The 16,354-nt window shown below is 43.2% G+C and overlaps 3 protein-coding genes and 1 pseudogene across 3 annotated transcripts; 3 read left to right on the top strand and 1 right to left on the bottom strand.

Moving 5' to 3' along the window:
- Window positions 1-487: 487 nt before the first annotated feature.
- Window positions 488-2,012, top strand: LOC149048067 (uncharacterized). Its single transcript, XM_089200290.1, has one exon. The coding sequence runs from the start codon at window positions 607-609 to the stop codon at window positions 1,183-1,185; it is 579 nt and encodes a 192-aa protein (XP_089056416.1). The 5' UTR covers window positions 488-606; the 3' UTR covers window positions 1,186-2,012.
- LOC149048066 (uncharacterized) lies at window positions 1,194-5,991 on the top strand (annotated as a pseudogene).
- A 183-nt stretch (window positions 5,992-6,174) lies between these two features.
- Window positions 6,175-7,317, top strand: LOC113670935 (uncharacterized). Its single transcript, XM_027187148.2, has one exon. The coding sequence runs from the start codon at window positions 6,175-6,177 to the stop codon at window positions 7,315-7,317; it is 1,143 nt and encodes a 380-aa protein (XP_027042949.2).
- Window positions 7,318-14,904: 7,587 nt separating this feature from the next.
- Window positions 14,905-15,959, bottom strand: LOC149048065 (uncharacterized). Its single transcript, XM_089198921.1, has 2 exons — window positions 15,768-15,959; window positions 14,905-15,426 (listed from the first exon to the last, which is right to left on the bottom strand). Exons 1-2 carry the CDS (start codon window positions 15,957-15,959, stop codon window positions 14,905-14,907), a joined length of 714 nt encoding a protein of 237 aa, XP_089055047.1.
- Window positions 15,960-16,354: the final 395 nt, after the last annotated feature.

Here is a 16,354-nt window from a genome sequence, read left to right as displayed (position 1 = left end):
AACATTTTCACGTTCGTGTAGGAATTATTGCACAAATAAACTTGACTTGATAAACATCAGCTGTTGTTGATTTCAAACTTTGCTTTATTTATCCCGGTACTCGACCTCAACAATTTTTTTTTTCCCATGAAAATCATTGAAAGTTTGGGGTGCGGCCAATACGCGGGTAAATACGGTATTAGCGGTTAAAATTTTGCCACAAAATTACCCAAGGATTCCATACGGTCGTGTTTTTTACATGAAAACGAGGCTATTTTTTGACCGCTAATATCTCCTGCGGGATTTAACTGTTTTACATCAAATTTGGAGGGTTATTTCTTCTACTTAAGGGCTAACTCTCGGGTGAACGTCTTATAGGGTTGCATTTCCTTCGAGATAGCGTCAGTTAAACTTTGGCCTTGCTTTCATGTACATGTGTGACCGTTGATGTTATATTTGGTTTTTCTGGGCACCCTAAGGATGAAAGTTTTGCCATATTGTCTCTTATAATAAGTTGTGGGACCTCGTTATTAGAACTTGAGATCCTTTAGGCATATTTATTTGTTTGTATTGTAAGGTTTTGCATGGGCATTTCTATGGCTAGGTTTAAACCAAGCTAGTTGGAAAATGGACGTAACCAAGGAGCTTGCTGCCAAAGCAAATTTCGGTGATGAAAAAGCGATAGCAGAACTTCGACTGACCAACATGGCCACAATTGAGTTTTCAGCCCTTAACGAGGTCACCAAGGACAGACTTGAGCGCATATTCACCATCTGTGCTAAAGCTGCCATTGCAGGAAAAGTGCTGGGCCTAGAATGCATCAAAGTTTCCGCACTAAACGTAATGGGATTGACCCAGCTGTTAGCCACAGCCAAGTTAAAGTGTAAGTTGAGATATTCCGTGGACAAAGACGACGTATACAAGAGAATGGACATTATCTCAAGAGATAGACGGAACTGGTTGGAGACATTAGGAGAAACGAAGGAAGGGAAGGTCTACCAAGCCATCTCATGGCTTGAAAACGTGGTTGCGTACGCTCGGCAAGGAGATGATGAATCGCAAGAGTTACTCAACTTAAGGCGACTCCCATCCATACAGGAAAAGATCAAAGTGTCCAAATCAATTCCAGGATACAGCTCACTTTTCGTGGAATTTAAGAGAGGATGCGAGCTTGCCGCCGACACCTGGTCCTTCGAGCCGGATTGAAGAACGGAATGTCCAAAAAGAAAGTGAGAACTGGCCATCGAGGATTTTTAGCAGGAATCCTTCAGGAAATTGACGCCGGATTGGAAAATGTGGAAACTGGAAAAGCCAAGCTGGTAACATGGAAAGCGACCATAAAAGAACAGTTGGAAAAGATCTTGCCGTTGGATGAGGCAATTTTCGCCGAATTAGTCGCGAAGGAAGAGTCCACCGAGGATGAAGTTGCGGAAGAAATCAGTAGAGCCGCAAGCCTGAAAGCAGAGACAACGCAAAGATTGGTGACCATCGACGAGAAACTGACCGCCTTGAACGTGCTGCCCTCGGCCATGATTTCAGCTCCAGCCTCAAACCCACTGAATTCGAACCTGACGGAGAACGCAGCTTCACTAGGGACCTCAGCAAACTCGAAGACCGCGCGAGTGAAGCTGCCCAAACTGGAGGTACGCAAGTTCGTTGGAAAGTTAGAAGAGTGGTAGGAATTTTGGGATTCTTTCGAGAATGCCATACACCTGAACGACAGCCTGTCAAAGGTGGACAAGTTCTCGTACCTCAGAGGATTACTGGTAGGACCGGCGAAATCGGCAATAGCGGGATTCACGTTAACATCCGCAAACTACGGATCGGCCGTGGAATTGCTCAAGAACCGATACGCAAAGAAAACGGCAATCCAGCGTGCCCATGTGAATGAACTGTTGAACGTGCAGCCGGTGTACAATGAAAGAGACGCGCAACGATTCCGTAGCCTGTACGACTTTTTGGAAACAAAGCACCGAGCCTTACAAGCCCTCGAGGTGGACGAAAGCACGTACTCAGCTATCGTGGTTCCATCGGTTTTGGAAAAGTTGCCCCATGCCTTGCGGTTGACAATCACGAGAGGAAAGGAACACCAGCTGTGGAACTTGAGCGACTTGCTGAAAGCACTGGGAGGCGAAATCGAACTCAGGGAAGATTACAATGACAACACACGCCACAGGGACTTCCGGAAAAGGAGTGATGTTCCACCGTCAACAACGATGTACGTAGAAGCTGGAAAAGAAACGAACTGTGCCTTTTACTTAGAAAGTCACCTGCACGAAGACTGCCACAGGATCAAGGACGTTGAGGAACGTAAGAAATTGTTATCTAAGTTTGGACGTTGTTTTAATTGTTTAAGAAAGGGACATTTGGCAAAAAATTGTAGCAATCGTAAGAAAGTAATTTGCAAATACTGTAAGGGAAAGCACCACTCGGCGCTTTGTGTAGAGTCCCAAGGGAACGTAGAAACGCCAGAGAATCAGCGGGTCCCAGTTAATATAGAATCAGTGGGAATGACAACAACCGGGAATAGTATGCATGTTTCGACGGGAAATTCTGTCGCGTTACAAACCGCCCAAGCCCATAAGGTCATAATAGTCTACCTAGTAATTACGAGCTGAGTTTATCACGCATGAAAGGTCAGATTAGGAAGCTCAGAAAGGAACCGGAAGTTTTGGAGGAATATAATGAAGTTATCAAGGAACAGTTAACATCGGGGGTTATAGAGAGTGTTACGGAGTTAGAAAGGGCAGATAAAGTTCATTACATTCCCCACCTTGCAGTCGTATGCAAAGAAGCGAGTACAACTAAGGTTCGTGTCGTGTGCGACGCTTCTAAGAAGCTGGGAAAGGGAGGGACTTCCCTCAACGATTGTCTGCATGTGGGACCATCGTTAAACCCCTTACTCTTCGACATCTTAGTAAGGTTTACGGAGAAAAGGGTAGCGTTGGTAGGAGATATTGAGAAGGCATTTCTCAATATCGAGGTAGCTGAGAGAGAAAGGGATTGTCTTAGGTTTTTGTGGTGCGAGGACGTACATAAGCCCGAAAGCAAGATTGTAGTTTATCGCTTTTGCCGCGTAGTTTTCGGATTGAACGCCTCGCCATTTTTGTTGAACGCCACGCTGAGATACCATATCTCGAATTACAAAGATGAAGACCCCGAATTCGCAAGGAAGATGCTCGAGGGGTTTCATGTGGACGATCTGGTGACGGGCGAGAAGAACTCGAGCGCCGCGTTCCATTTGTACGAGACGTCAAAACAGTGAATGGCAGCTGGAGGCTTTAGACTGCGAAAGTGGATGACCAATGACAAGGCGTTGAGAGATCGCATCGAACGGAACGAGAGTAACGCAACTAGTGCGCGAAATGAAGAAGAGGAAACGTTCGCCAAGGTCACGCTTGGCACGGGAGCCGAAGTAAGTAAGAGATGTCAAAAAGTTTTAGGGCTTTCGTGGGATTGCGAAAAGGATTGTATCGAGTTAAGTTTCAAGAAGCTTGCTGACAGGGTGCGAGAAATGAAATTGACTAAGCGCAATTTACTGAGTTTGCTGGCTGGGTTATTCGACCCCTTAGGAATTATTAGCCCCATGATTGTTTGTATGAAAATTCTTTTACAAAATCTTTGTTTTGAGAACCAGGGCTGGGACAAGGAGCTTGAGGGAAATTCAAGTAGAAATTTTCATGAGTGGATTGCGGACCTGTCCAAAATTGAGGGAATTTTGATTAGTAGATGCATCTATGAAAGGCCAAAACAAGAGGTTCTCGAGTGTGAGCTGCACGGGTTTGGAGACGCGAGCAGTAAGGCTTATTGCGCTGTAGTTTATCTTGTCTACAAAACAAATGAAGGAACTTCTGCGAAACTGTTAACTTCGAAATCCCGAGTAGCGCTACTGAAGAAGTTGACCATTCCCCACCTAGAGCTCATGCCGGCAAGGATCTTGGCACAACTTATGGACACAGTAAAGCTGGCCCTAGAATCTCAGCTCAAGGTTAATCGTGTCAGATACTGGTTGGATAGCAGCACAGCGCTTTGTTGGATCCAAAACAGGGGGGAGTGGAAGCAGTTTGTCAGACATAGAGTGAACGAAATCTTGAAGTTGACGAACAAAGAACACTGGGGACATTGTCCTGGCGAAGAAAACCCAGCGGATATCGGTTCGCGCGGAGCCCTTGGATCAAAACTCAGAGATGACAAACTGTGGTGGTGTGGACCACAGTGGTTAACACAGGGAGAAGAGAAGTGGCCAGCAACTGTAGAAGACATCCGCACTCCCGAAAGCGAAGAAGAATTGAAAAAGACGACCAATGTTATGGTTGTGCAAGTTCAGAGACCGCCTACAGTTGCGAACCTTGTAGACATCAATCGTCATGGATCGTTAGGGAAACTGCTCAGAGTGACCGCATGGGTGTTGCGTTTCATCAAAAATGCACGTCCAGATCAAGACCAGACAGTCAAAAGAAAGGGAAGACTGAAAAGAGAAGAATTGGTTCAGGCTGAAGGCGAATGGTTGAAAGCGGCGCAAGCAGATTTGAGAAGACAAGGAAACTTTCAGCATCTGGTGAGTGAGTTAGGGTTAGTAGAAAACGATAGAATTCTTAGATGTGTTGGAAGATTGGTTAATTCCGATTTAGAAGTCGACGTGCGCAGACCAATTATTCTCCCAAGAGACCACGCTTACACGACATTGGTGATACGGGACTGTCACGAAAGGGTCTCGCACAGTGGTGTGAGAGCTACGCTTGCAGACATACGCTCTAGGTATTGGGTTCCGGAGGGTAGACAATGTGTGAAAAAAGTGTTGCGCAAATGCGTGACCTGCAAGAAACAAGAAGGAAGGGCATTTAGCGCACCCCAGACTGCAGCACTACCAGAATTCAGAGTGAAACAAGTGCCAGCGTTTTCGAAAGTAGGCGTAGATTTTGCGGGACCATTGTATGTCAAGGCAGCAACAGGGGGCGTGCGAAAAGTTTACATTGCTTTGTTTTCATGCTGCGTAACCAGAGCAATCCATTTAGAATTAGTCAAAGATTTGTCAGCCGAGGCATTCAGGCGAGCGCTAAGAAGATTTGCAGCACGACGTGGAACGCCGACCTTGATTGTATCCGACAACGCGAAAACTTTTCAGGCAACCGAAAAAGCGCTCAATGATTTGTTTAATAATCCAGAGGTAGCGAGCGAACTAGACCGAAAGAAAGTCGAGTGGCGATTTAACTTAGAGAGAGCACCCTGGTGGGGAGGGTTTTTCGAGAGAATGGTTGGGAGCATGAAAGCGTGCCTTAGAAAGGTGTTGGGTAACGCAAGACTAACGTTTGACGAGTTGCTAACCGTGTTAGTAGAGGTAGAGGGAACTCTAAATTCCCGTCCACTTACGTACGATTATAACGAGGTAGAGCATGAAGTTCTAACACCTTCACACTTAATCTTTGGTAGAAGAATCCAGTCTATGCCAGATGAGATAGCTGAAGAACCAGAAGAAAACTAGAGTAGTTGTTCAGAAAGGTTTCGTTATTTGACGGTGAAGTTAGCACATTTTTGGAAGAGATGGAGAAACGAGTATTTAGTCAATTTACGTGAGTTTCACAGAGCAAAGGCAGGACGTGTAGTCAGAGAAGTTCAGACAGGTGATGTAGTGACAGTTTATGAGGAGAACAAAAAGAGAGGAGAGTGGAAAATGGCAATAGTAGAGAGTCTTATTAGAGGAAAAGACAATGTTGTAAGGGGAGCGAACGTAAGAGTCATTGCCAAGGGTAAACCTGTGCGCATTTCTAGACCGGTTCAAAAATTGTACCCCATCGAAGTAAAAAGCGTCACTCAAGGGAATGACCAAATTGAGCAGAGGGTTCAACGTGAAAGAAATACACCTCTTAGATGCAACCCAAGCAGAGCTGCTGCTTTAGACTCTAAATGGAAAACAAACAATATGCTTGACTTGTAGGTGAGTCAAGGGGGGAGAGTGTCGAGAACGATTTCTTTATAATTAATGATTAATGTTATAAATTGTCACACAAACAGCACGTGGATAAATCAACACATATATCTGGGCACACCTTAGACTTAATGATTACTTGTTGCTCGGATTCATTTCTTACAGCCAAACCTATGACTGACTACTTGTTTTCAGACCATTTTACAGTTCTTTGCGATCTTGCCTTAAGTAAACCATCTCCCAAAACTGAGCAAATATCATATAGAAAAATGAAGGCAATCAAGATTGAGGATTTCAAACAAGATCTGTCTACCTCTGAGCTTTGTAATTACAGTCCAGATTCGCTTAACGATCTCATTAAATGCTATAACAATACCTTGTCCCAAGTGCTCGAGAGACATGCTCCACTTCGATCCAAAGTTATACAATCTCAACCTCTGGTTCCTTGGTTCAATGAAGATATAAAAAATGCTCGCCGTGAAAAACGGAAAGCAGAAAGAAAATGGCGACGCTCTGGCAAACACGACGATATGTTGTCAAACAAAAAGATCAAGAATACGACAAATCGATTAATGAACGAAGCTCAAAGCCAATACCATCATGACTTCATTAATGATAACAGTTCAAACCAAAAAAAGCTCTTTGCAGCTGCGAATACTCTTTTGAATCAAAGGAAAAAGAACACTGTGCTACCATCTTGCGATGATAAGCTTGAATTAGCTGATAGGATGGGCTCGTACTTTGTTAAAAAAATCACTGATATTGGTACAAGACTCGACGTTATGGCTCAAGATCTTTCCACTGACCCGCTTTTAAACTGTACATTGTCACCAACCCCCAAATTTAGTAAATTTACAGCACTTTCTGAACTCGAAGTACGGAAACTCATCGAAGGTAGCGCAAAGAAAAGCTGTTCTTTTGATCCGATGCCCACCTCACTGGTTTTTAGCTGCATTGATGTCCTGCTTCCCGTGACCACAAAAATGATAAATCTATCCCGCGTGGATAGTGTGTTTGCTGATGTCTGGAAATGTGCACTTGTTAAGCCGTTGCTCAAAAAAGCTGGTCTTGATCCACTTCTTAGTAACTACAGACCTGTTAGTAATTTGCCATACATATCGAGGCTCACCGAAAAGGCGGTGTATAATCAACTTCATTTACACATGATAGACAATTCTGTTTATCCAGAAATGCAATCATCTTACAGAAAAGGACATAGTACCGAAACAGCGCTTCTTCGAGTTGTTAACGATATCTTAATGAAGATGAATTCACAAGAGGTCACTCTTCTTGTCATGTTGGATCTTAGTGCCGCCTTCGACACTGTTAATCATGATATACTGATCACACGTCTACACGAAGAAATAGGTATTGCTGATTCTGCCCTGAGCTGGTTTGAGTCATCTCCATAACAGGATGCAAAAAGTCGACATCGAGGGATCGATATCTAACCCATTCGATTTAGGCTGCGGAGTTCCTCAAGGGTCGTGTCTTGGACCGATTCTATTTATTGTATATGCATCTCAGCTCTTTAAGATCATTGAACACAAGCTTCCTTGTGCTCATTGTTATGCTGATGACACCCAGTTATATCTGAGTTTTAAACCTAATACTACATCTCAAGGCCAAGTCTTGCAAGCAATGGAGAACGGTATTGAAAAGATCAGGAAGTGGATGATTCATGATAGACTGTTAATTAATGATAGCAAGACTGAACGGATTTTAATAGGCTCCAAACAACAATTATCTAAACTACAGCCAATCAGTATCTCCGTTGGCAACTCGTAATTAATAATAGCTCCGAGGTTAAAAATCTAGGCTGTTGGTTGGATGCTAACCTAAGCATGTCTAAGCATATTACAAATATTTGCAAATCTGCATTATTTTATCTTCATAACATTAGAAGCATCAAGAAATATTTACACGAAGACAGTCTCCATACTTTAGTTCATGCGTTTATAACGAATAGATTAGATTATTGTAACAGTCTTTTGTATGGTGCCTCAAAGGAACTGATAACTAAAGTACAACGTGTACAGAATGCAGCCGCAAGACTGCTATTGAACGTTGGAAGGTACTCGCATATTACTCCTATTTTATATGAGTTACACTGGCTTCCAATCCAGGCTCGCATTAAATTTAAAATTCTTCTACTTACTTTTAAAGCGGTTCATAATTTAGCTCCGTCATATATTAACAGCCTTATATCTATTAAATCAAAATCTTCTAATTGTCCTCGATCTAATGATGGTCTTTACTTAGAGCCCCCTAAGGGTAAGATGCTAAAGACATTTGGAGATCGGTCTTTTCAGGCAGCAGCACCATACTTATGGAACAGACTTCCTCATGAAATTAGAATGATTAAGTGTTTGGATAAATTTAAAAAAGCTATTAAAACGTTTCTGTTTAATGAAGCTTTTTGTAATCATTAACTCAGATATATTACATTAAAATAATTTATTCTTATATATTTTTAGCTACCATTACTATTTTAAATTTTATTTAGATATATAAGGTTTTTAATTTTTATTCAGTGTAAAGCACTATTGATCTGTACATGTAAATAGGGCTATACAACTAATAAATTATTATTATTATTATTATTATTACAATGTAACGAAATACTACACTGATCGTAACGCGAATAGGAAGATTTCGTGACATGACATTTCACAACGTTGTAAACAAAGTTCAACACTGATTTGCATGCATACAGTGAACTAAATAAGAGAAAGAAACGTAATTGTGAAATTGCAACTAGAATAGGGTATATTACAATACTTTGGGATTGGGAATTAACTGAACTCGTGATTGTGGGAAAATTACTTTATTTCGCAACTAGAACTGTAAAACGAAGTAGCACTGAATTGTAAGGGCAGATTGGTTTTAGATCGCTAGAGTGTTAGTATGTTCAGATTGTCAGGAGTGATGGAAGAAAATAAACGCGTTTAGAAAACAAAGAAGTATACAGTCCTCTTGATTACGCGACAACTACACTCAGGATTGTGAATGAGTTGTGCCTGGCAATAACAGATTGTCTACAGAGGAAGGGCCATCCTGCTAGAGAGAGATTTGTACCTGACATCGATGGGCAGGATGTCAGTTCTTCCCTTCTTGAAGAGCTATGCCAAATGGAGCCTTGGCTAAATAAAGTGGCAAGTTTGCGCAAATTTCAAGAAGAGACGGAAGAGGATTGTATGGCTGATGTTATAAACGATCTGGCCTACCATCCTGAGGATGAAGAAGGAGCACAAGGACAAGGACGATGAGGAGGAGGAGGAGTAAGACGACGAGGAGCCATCAACATCGGCCAAACGTCCCGTAAAGGTGCCGTCCTCCAAATCGGGCAAACAGCCAGCAAAAACAGCCAAGAGCCATCAACATCAGCCAGGCGTCCCCTGGAGGACCCTGCCTCACCTGCATCCAAAAGGACGAAGACGACAATGGAAAAAAGCGACACGGACTCTTCCACAAAAAAACGCAGGTCACACCACAAGAAATGCAAGTGTCTTTTCTGTAGTAAAGAAGTGTTTGACCTCAAACGTCATCTGCGCATGCATGTAAAAAATGAAGACATCGACGAAGTAGATGTTGACAAATCTTTCAGCATTGCTGTCAACACAACCAAACGTCGAGGTCCCTGAAGACCAGGGAACAGAAAAGGTCTACCACTGAAATGGTGCCCGGTGGAAGATTGTTCCTATGTGACAGCACATTTACGAAAACATCTGATGAACAACCACCGCGTAAAAGCTGGGGCATATTTTGACAACCTACTGAAAGAGGCTCGACTCTATAAGGGGAAGGAGGAAGTTGACGATTTGCCTCTAGTAAAGCAAGAGCCAGAAACAAGGTCTCCGCGACAACAACAACCAGTGGACAAAGAGCCAGAAGTGTCGGTGGAAGAAGTAAAGGAAGATCAAGATGAACCCTATTCATACTTGGAAGACGAAGACTATGAAGAAGATCAACTTCAAGAGCAGTACTTCACCTCGGCAAATCCCAAGACCACTCGACACAAGTGGCTAGTGTTGTTTTATCAATGGTTGAACACGGCTGATGCTGGCCGAAAGAAAGATCGTAATTGGCTTCAACATGCCTCACACATCCGTCTGATGCTTGAAGACCTACAGCCTGGTGGGGACGGGATAGATGTCCTATCTGCAGATGAGGGCCAAATAGTGTGGACAGACTGGGTAGATGTGAAGTTGTTGTCGTTGAAGTCTGGGACCATCAATGGATACTTGGGAACTTACGAGAAGTTTCTTCAGTTCGTTGTAGAAGATCGAGTGCGTGTAACCGAATATCCTCCAGTCGACCCGGAGGTAAGGAGGATCTTCATGAATACAATCCCTAAGCTCAAAGGCTGGAGGCGAACAGTTGATTTAGAGGGTAGGGCTGAAACCAATCAACGTTGAATGGACGAATATACATACCGTCATACCACTGACGATGTGAAGGCATTTCTCTCCTCCCCTATTTGTGTGAATGCCAGGAAGATCTTTGACAAGGCGAACGACAAATACATGTTGACAGTTAACAAAATGTGTGAGGCGAGGGACTATCTGATAACTATGATAAGCTTGAAGACAGGTACCCGTCCTGGGGCGTTGGAGAATCTGAAACTGCAAGAGTACTCCCAAGCCAAAGCAGACCCCAACACTGGTCACAAAGTGCTGTTGGTGCCTCAACACAAAAGGCAAAGTGATGGTCCAGCTCCTTTGGCCATCGATGAGGAGTTGGAAGGTCTCTTTAACATCTTCCTCCGCGAAATCTATCATCAGTTTCCAGCTCCTAGAGGTCCTACCATTTTTCTTCGAAACGATGGAACCTCATTTCAGTTTGGAACCATCTCAAAACGTCTACCAGAATTCTGGCGGAAGAGTAACATACGCCCAGATATTAGGGTAACAGCTACAAACATCCGGAAATGGATTGTGACAGCTTGCAACATGAAGAAAAAGGAAGGTCTGGACGTTGACGAGGAAACACTGAGGGGGCCATGTGCCACTCTGACAAGGTGGCAAAAAAATGTTATCTCAGGGAGGACCTGACCACTGTGGCAGCATCTGCCATGGACATTATCTCGAGTGGCACCTTGGCAGTTGAAAACCCAACCACCACAGCCAAAACCACAGACAACAGTGAACAGTCAGTCATGTCTGAGAAAGGAGAAGCACATGACCCTAACACTGACTCATGTGAGGTCATCAGTCCCCCATCAGCAGAAGAAAGGACTTCGCAAGAACCACCCCTGAACAGTCAAAAGCCAATGATGTCTGACAAAGGAGACACACGTGACCCTAACATTAACTCATGTGGGGTCGTCAGCCCTCCATCAGCAGAAAAAGGGACTTCGCAAGAACCACCGGTGAACAGACAACAGTCAATGATGTCTGACAAAGGAGAAACATGACCCTAACACTGACTAAAGTGAGGTCGTCAGTCCCCCATCAGCAGAAGAAGGGACTGAAAAAGCACCACTAGGGAAGAAATTGTCAGTTAATCAAAAAGAGGCAATAGAGGCATTATTTGGAGATCTCATCCAATCCAGCATCCAGATCTTAACGAGCGATGTAAAAGAGAGGATGAAAGATAACATTACCCTCAGAACCCTTCTTCCATTTCCCGGCATGGTGAAAAAAGTGGTGGACCGGTCCGTTCTCTGCAACGTTTACAACTTAGGGTTAGAGAACCAACCATGCAGCCTCAAGACCTCCCAACCAGCCAACCTCAAGAGGCAACCCAAACAGCCGAATCAGTAGCTTCCAGCTCCTCCATAAGGATGGATTGGTCTCAAGATGAAACTGATATAATCATGAAGCATTTTGGGCACATAAAGGAGCATCCGAAAAAGAAATTAGTAACCGAGGCATTTCAAACAATTGACGAGCTGATACCATTGCTGGAGGCAAAAGGCTTGCAGCGCTGTTACAACAAAGTAAAGAACACCCTAAACAAATTACGAAAGCAGCAAAAGTGAATTTTTCAAAGTGGACCCGATTCTTTAGTATTTGTATTCTTCTAGTATTAGTATTTTCTGAAATTTTGTGCTTTTTCGTCCTCTGCCTTCCACACAGTACAGAAGAGCAGTGCGTGTGTTGGTCAGTTCTGAGAGTGGCAGAGGCGAAAGTGAAAAACGAGTCATTGAAGTCCTTTAGTGTCTTACTTTTAGTTTTGTGATGTTGTGACGTGTGATACTTTCCTCTGGACTCTGCTAGTACTGTGTAAGCAATTTGTCAGGGATAAAACATGAGCCGGGGTACCCAACCCCAGGGGATTGCCCCACAAATTGCTTACCAGTTTTACCTTTGTCTTGCTCCTCTTCTGTCCTCCAGACTTCTTTCTTATCGACCTCGTCACCTGATGAAGACTAGCAGAAAAAAATAGACCTCATCGCCTAATGAAGACTAGCAAAACACCTCCTCTCACAGTAGTCCTACCTTGTCGTGGTTGAGAGGCTTGTGCGCCTTTATGAACCTTAGAGCTCTGCCTGCCCCTGGTAGGGGAATCTCTCAAGGGGAGAGGCCAGACTAAAGGAACTACATAATTTAAAAATTTGACCCAAAATCGTGGGGTTTTAGTATTTTTCCATACAGTCTTAAAATTTTAATTGCTATTGAAAAAATTATAATAAATTTGTCAGTCCATCCTTCTGACCTCATACTCGGCAGTTAAAAGTAAATTGTCACGTTCTCGTCGTTGCAATTATGAAAATTTACAATTTTTTGCTGAGTCAGCATAATTCGAAAAACGTGTTTTTGACGGCTGTCAATCAAATTGACAGGCATCACTAAGGTAATATAATATATCATAACGTAGAAATCGTCATAGTCTATCACAGTGCTAAGTTTCAGCTTGCTGGCTTCTATTGTGAATTAATTACAATTTTTTAACTACCCTTATTAGAATACATTTGAGTGAAAACAACATGCAGTCCCCTTTATTATTACTCCATTTTATTTCTTTATTATAATTTACCTTATTACATGAAATTTTCGCGACATGTTAATTTCGCGATTTGGAGAGTCGCATATTTCGCGACACCTTATTTTCGCGATTTTGCGAAAATTTTGCATTTTGACTCACTTTAATTTCGCGTTTTTGAGTGAGACAATTTATTTCTTTGTCAATGTTATTTTACATGTCCTTGAAAATTTGATCAAACAACTTAATTTGCACGACTGATGCCGTTTAATCGTTTGCGTAAATGTCTTGATACGGATCAACAGGGGGTAGCACTTCTTTTCCATTTAAAACATCCTTTATTCCAGCTTTTTCCCATCCTTTCAAAACATAAACCTTTCCCTCAGTGCTGGTGAAAAAGTTATACAACTCTACCAACCAAGTGGCATGGATTGGTTTAAGGACCGATAGTTTGAGATCAACATCGACATCTTCAAAATTGATTCCACTTTCCACTTGTTTCTGGACTTCTGCGGAATACCACGTCGCGAACTTGTTCTTGCAAAACTTTTTGGCCTGTCCATTGACCGCTAGATCCAAGGGTTGAAAAAAATGTGTCATGGTAGCTGGGACAGAAATGACTTCTATATTCAGCGAGGAGAGCTTCGAGCAAACCTTCTGCGTTTTCTGACCTCTGAAGACATCCCAGATGAGAAGCGCTTTTTGAGATCGTGGAAGGCCAAGTTCCTTGCGTTTCTTTACCACGTAGGGATTGATTACAGAATCAATAAGGCCTATTGTTTCTGCCTCGTTTGAATAGTGCTTTGGGTTTTGGCTGACACAAAAGCTCTGGGGAAAACTAAAGTTCCGAGGAGGGTAGCCTTAGTTTTACCCTGGTATATAATTTGCAACGGGAGAAATTCGCGAGACAAAGAAATCACAAATGTTAGAGTGATGTTACGCTTATCTGTCAAACCCTTGATTGGTACAGACTGAGAGTTTGTTGCTGCCATGGTCATTCGACCCACTGATACGTAAGAACTCGGTGTTTGATCAGCATTAAGAATAAGTTCTGGTGGAATATTGTGTTGCTTGATTCAATTGTCAATGTCCGACAGGTAAGTGAGCTTGCATTCGTCGTAAACTCCTCTTGGAACTGGTGGCTTGGTTGTTGTGCCTGCACGCCGGGAAAAGTTGCAACACTTGTTAATAGATTGAGTCCATCCTCGTGTGGGTGTAAATGAGAGGTACTTGTCACGCATTGACGGATTGCTGCAAATCAGTGCTTTCGCAGCAGCTGAAACGACGCTGCCATTCACTACACCACCTCTGGACCTGAGGTTTTTTAAGAATGCGATCAGTTTGCTGTCCAGCTCGAGAAGGAACAGTAGTCGCCCACGTTTCTGCGTTCCAAGGGACGTAACCAGTTGAACGTTTCCTTGTCTTGTTTGTGCAGAAAGTTCCTCTCGAAATGCCTTTTTAAAGGCACGCACTGTGCTTTCTTTTAAGCCTGAAAATTCTTCAATAAAGCGTTCTAGGGTTTTTTTGGTTTCCATTTTCACTTGCGAACTTCCCAATTTTTGCGCGATCCTCGCCGCTGTATTGAAAATATTTTCCCCTTTTTCTCTTAGGGTGTTGATTTGGTTGCGAAATCTCGGCGGGTCTTGAAAGGTTTACAACTGCGGCCACGGTTTCCCTGTGTTCAACCACTCCTAAATTTGTATCCTCCTACCTCGGTATATGTGATTCAAGTATTTCTACCTCCACCGAATCTTCAGGCGAAGGTTCTTCTCTACTAAGAGAGAAGCCGAACTGAAACAAAGACATGTAATGGTAGTAGACAAACGCGAATGTCAGACTACTTGCCCCATGGACAATTAGCCCCAGGCAATAAGCCCCCAGTCTCTGGACGATTAGCCCCCAGTCTTTGGACGATTAGCCCCCAGTCCCTGGACGATTAGCCCCCAGTCTTAGTTTATGTAAAGGAGAAGTTACTTTCATCTGTTGGTCATTGACTTTTATGAGTTTGTGGCTCCTAAAGGAGCCGTTTTTTTTGTGAATATCTATCTTAATTAACATTTACTCAGTTTAAATTACATGGGTTGTACGAGGTGAGCGCATGCCTCCAGAAGCCCCTTTGAATTGCTATTGCCATTTTCGAATTCACTCCAGAGGTCAAAGAGTCTTCTCTGTAAGGTCCTGTAGGTCGAGCACTGATGCCTCTTCAGCTTTTTGTCTAAAACCAGACGGATTTGCGTGCTGACCAGTGCAGCTTCCCGGTGAAGCACCTGGATTAGGATGTACAACGGAAGCTGAGATCGTCCTTTTGCGCGCCGGTTCAAGCCATTGTGCCAACCCTCTAAGTCGTTATTGGTCCTGACTGCTTCCAGGAATACGCTCCAGGTCTGTGGCGGGAAGGTCTGACTGGGTATCCAGTTCTCTTCGATGTAGCTACAGAAATCCTGCAAGGGTCTGACAGTTGCTTGCTGCTGGAGTCGACAGAATCTGTGTTCAATCTTGTCAGCAGGGAGGTACGATAAAGCCATCAGTTGCTTTATTAGCTGGTGGGTGCTGCGGTCATTTCTGTAGGCATCCTGGAGTCCAAGCCCTTGTACCTATAAAAGAAAAGCGAAATTTAATATTTTGTTAGCTAGATGTTAAACTAGCTTCGTTTTGAACATTGCGTGAATTTTTATTTGCTTAACTGACCTGTGGTCCCAGATTTCAGAAAATTCGAAAGCGCGAGAAATTATTTAGAGTTAAGTCTGTATAAATAACTTTCACAACTGTCATTTCGTTGAATACCGTCATACCGTTACCGTTATACTAGTGAATACGACATCCTTACGAAATTTAGAAGTGAACCCTTTTAACACTTTTAACTATACCTAGAATAAAGTGAATCATTGCCGATTTTAGCTTGACCAATCAGTGATTTAACAGTTTGAGATTGTACCTTTCGCCATAGGGCTTGTGTCCAGTGGAATGAACACCCTTTAAGCTGAACGTCTGGGAGGGTCTGTCGCAGTGCACTCCAAACAGCTTTTTCGAAGTCCAGCATTATCTTGGTGACTCTCGGTGGAGAAGGGAGGATGGATATTACAGCATCGAGGACTGCCTTGTAATCTCGCCGTTTTTTGCCTGACATTATGACGAAAACCAGAGGCACCTGACATAGACATAAACATAGACATGGTTTTTTAGTTGACGAAGACTTATCTAACACAGAGCTGTACGCCCATATACTTAAAAAGTACAAGGGCGTACCGTTTGTTAGTGGGTTGGGGGCTAATAGTCCAGGTACTGGGGGCTAATAGTCCAGAGACTGGGGGCTAATCGTCTGGGGCTAATTGTCCATGGGGCGAGTTGTCCGGATACCACGAACGCTCATGTGTAATTTCTACAGAAAACACGTGTAGTTGTAGAATACTGTAAATGCACAATGATTTCACGTGGTCGGCAGGGATATGTGATTGTCAGCTGTCAAAATACCGGAAATACCTTAGATGTTTAAACCTTGAACCCTCCTAGAGTAAGACACTT

Source organism: Pocillopora damicornis, chromosome 3 (genome assembly GCF_964200805.1).
Source record: "Pocillopora damicornis chromosome 3, jaPocDami1.2, whole genome shotgun sequence".
Taxonomy (NCBI): Eukaryota; Metazoa; Cnidaria; class Anthozoa; order Scleractinia; family Pocilloporidae; genus Pocillopora; species Pocillopora damicornis.
This window is presented reverse-complemented; position numbering and strand designations above follow the sequence as displayed.

Excerpts from the sequence above, each read along its gene's own strand:
- LOC149048067 (XM_089200290.1), top strand. The coding sequence starts at position 607 with ATGGACGTAACCAAGGAGCTTGCTGCCAAAGCAAATTTCGGTGATGAA.
- LOC113670935 (XM_027187148.2), top strand. The coding sequence starts at position 6,175 with ATGAAGGCAATCAAGATTGAGGATTTCAAACAAGATCTGTCTACCTCT.
- LOC149048065 (XM_089198921.1), bottom strand. The coding sequence starts at position 15,959 with ATGTCAGGCAAAAAACGGCGAGATTACAAGGCAGTCCTCGATGCTGTA. Across the intron at positions 15,427-15,767 it reads CACAAGCCCTATGGCGAAAG|GTACAAGGGCTTGGACTCCA; the intron begins GTACAATCTCAA and ends TTTCTTTTATAG.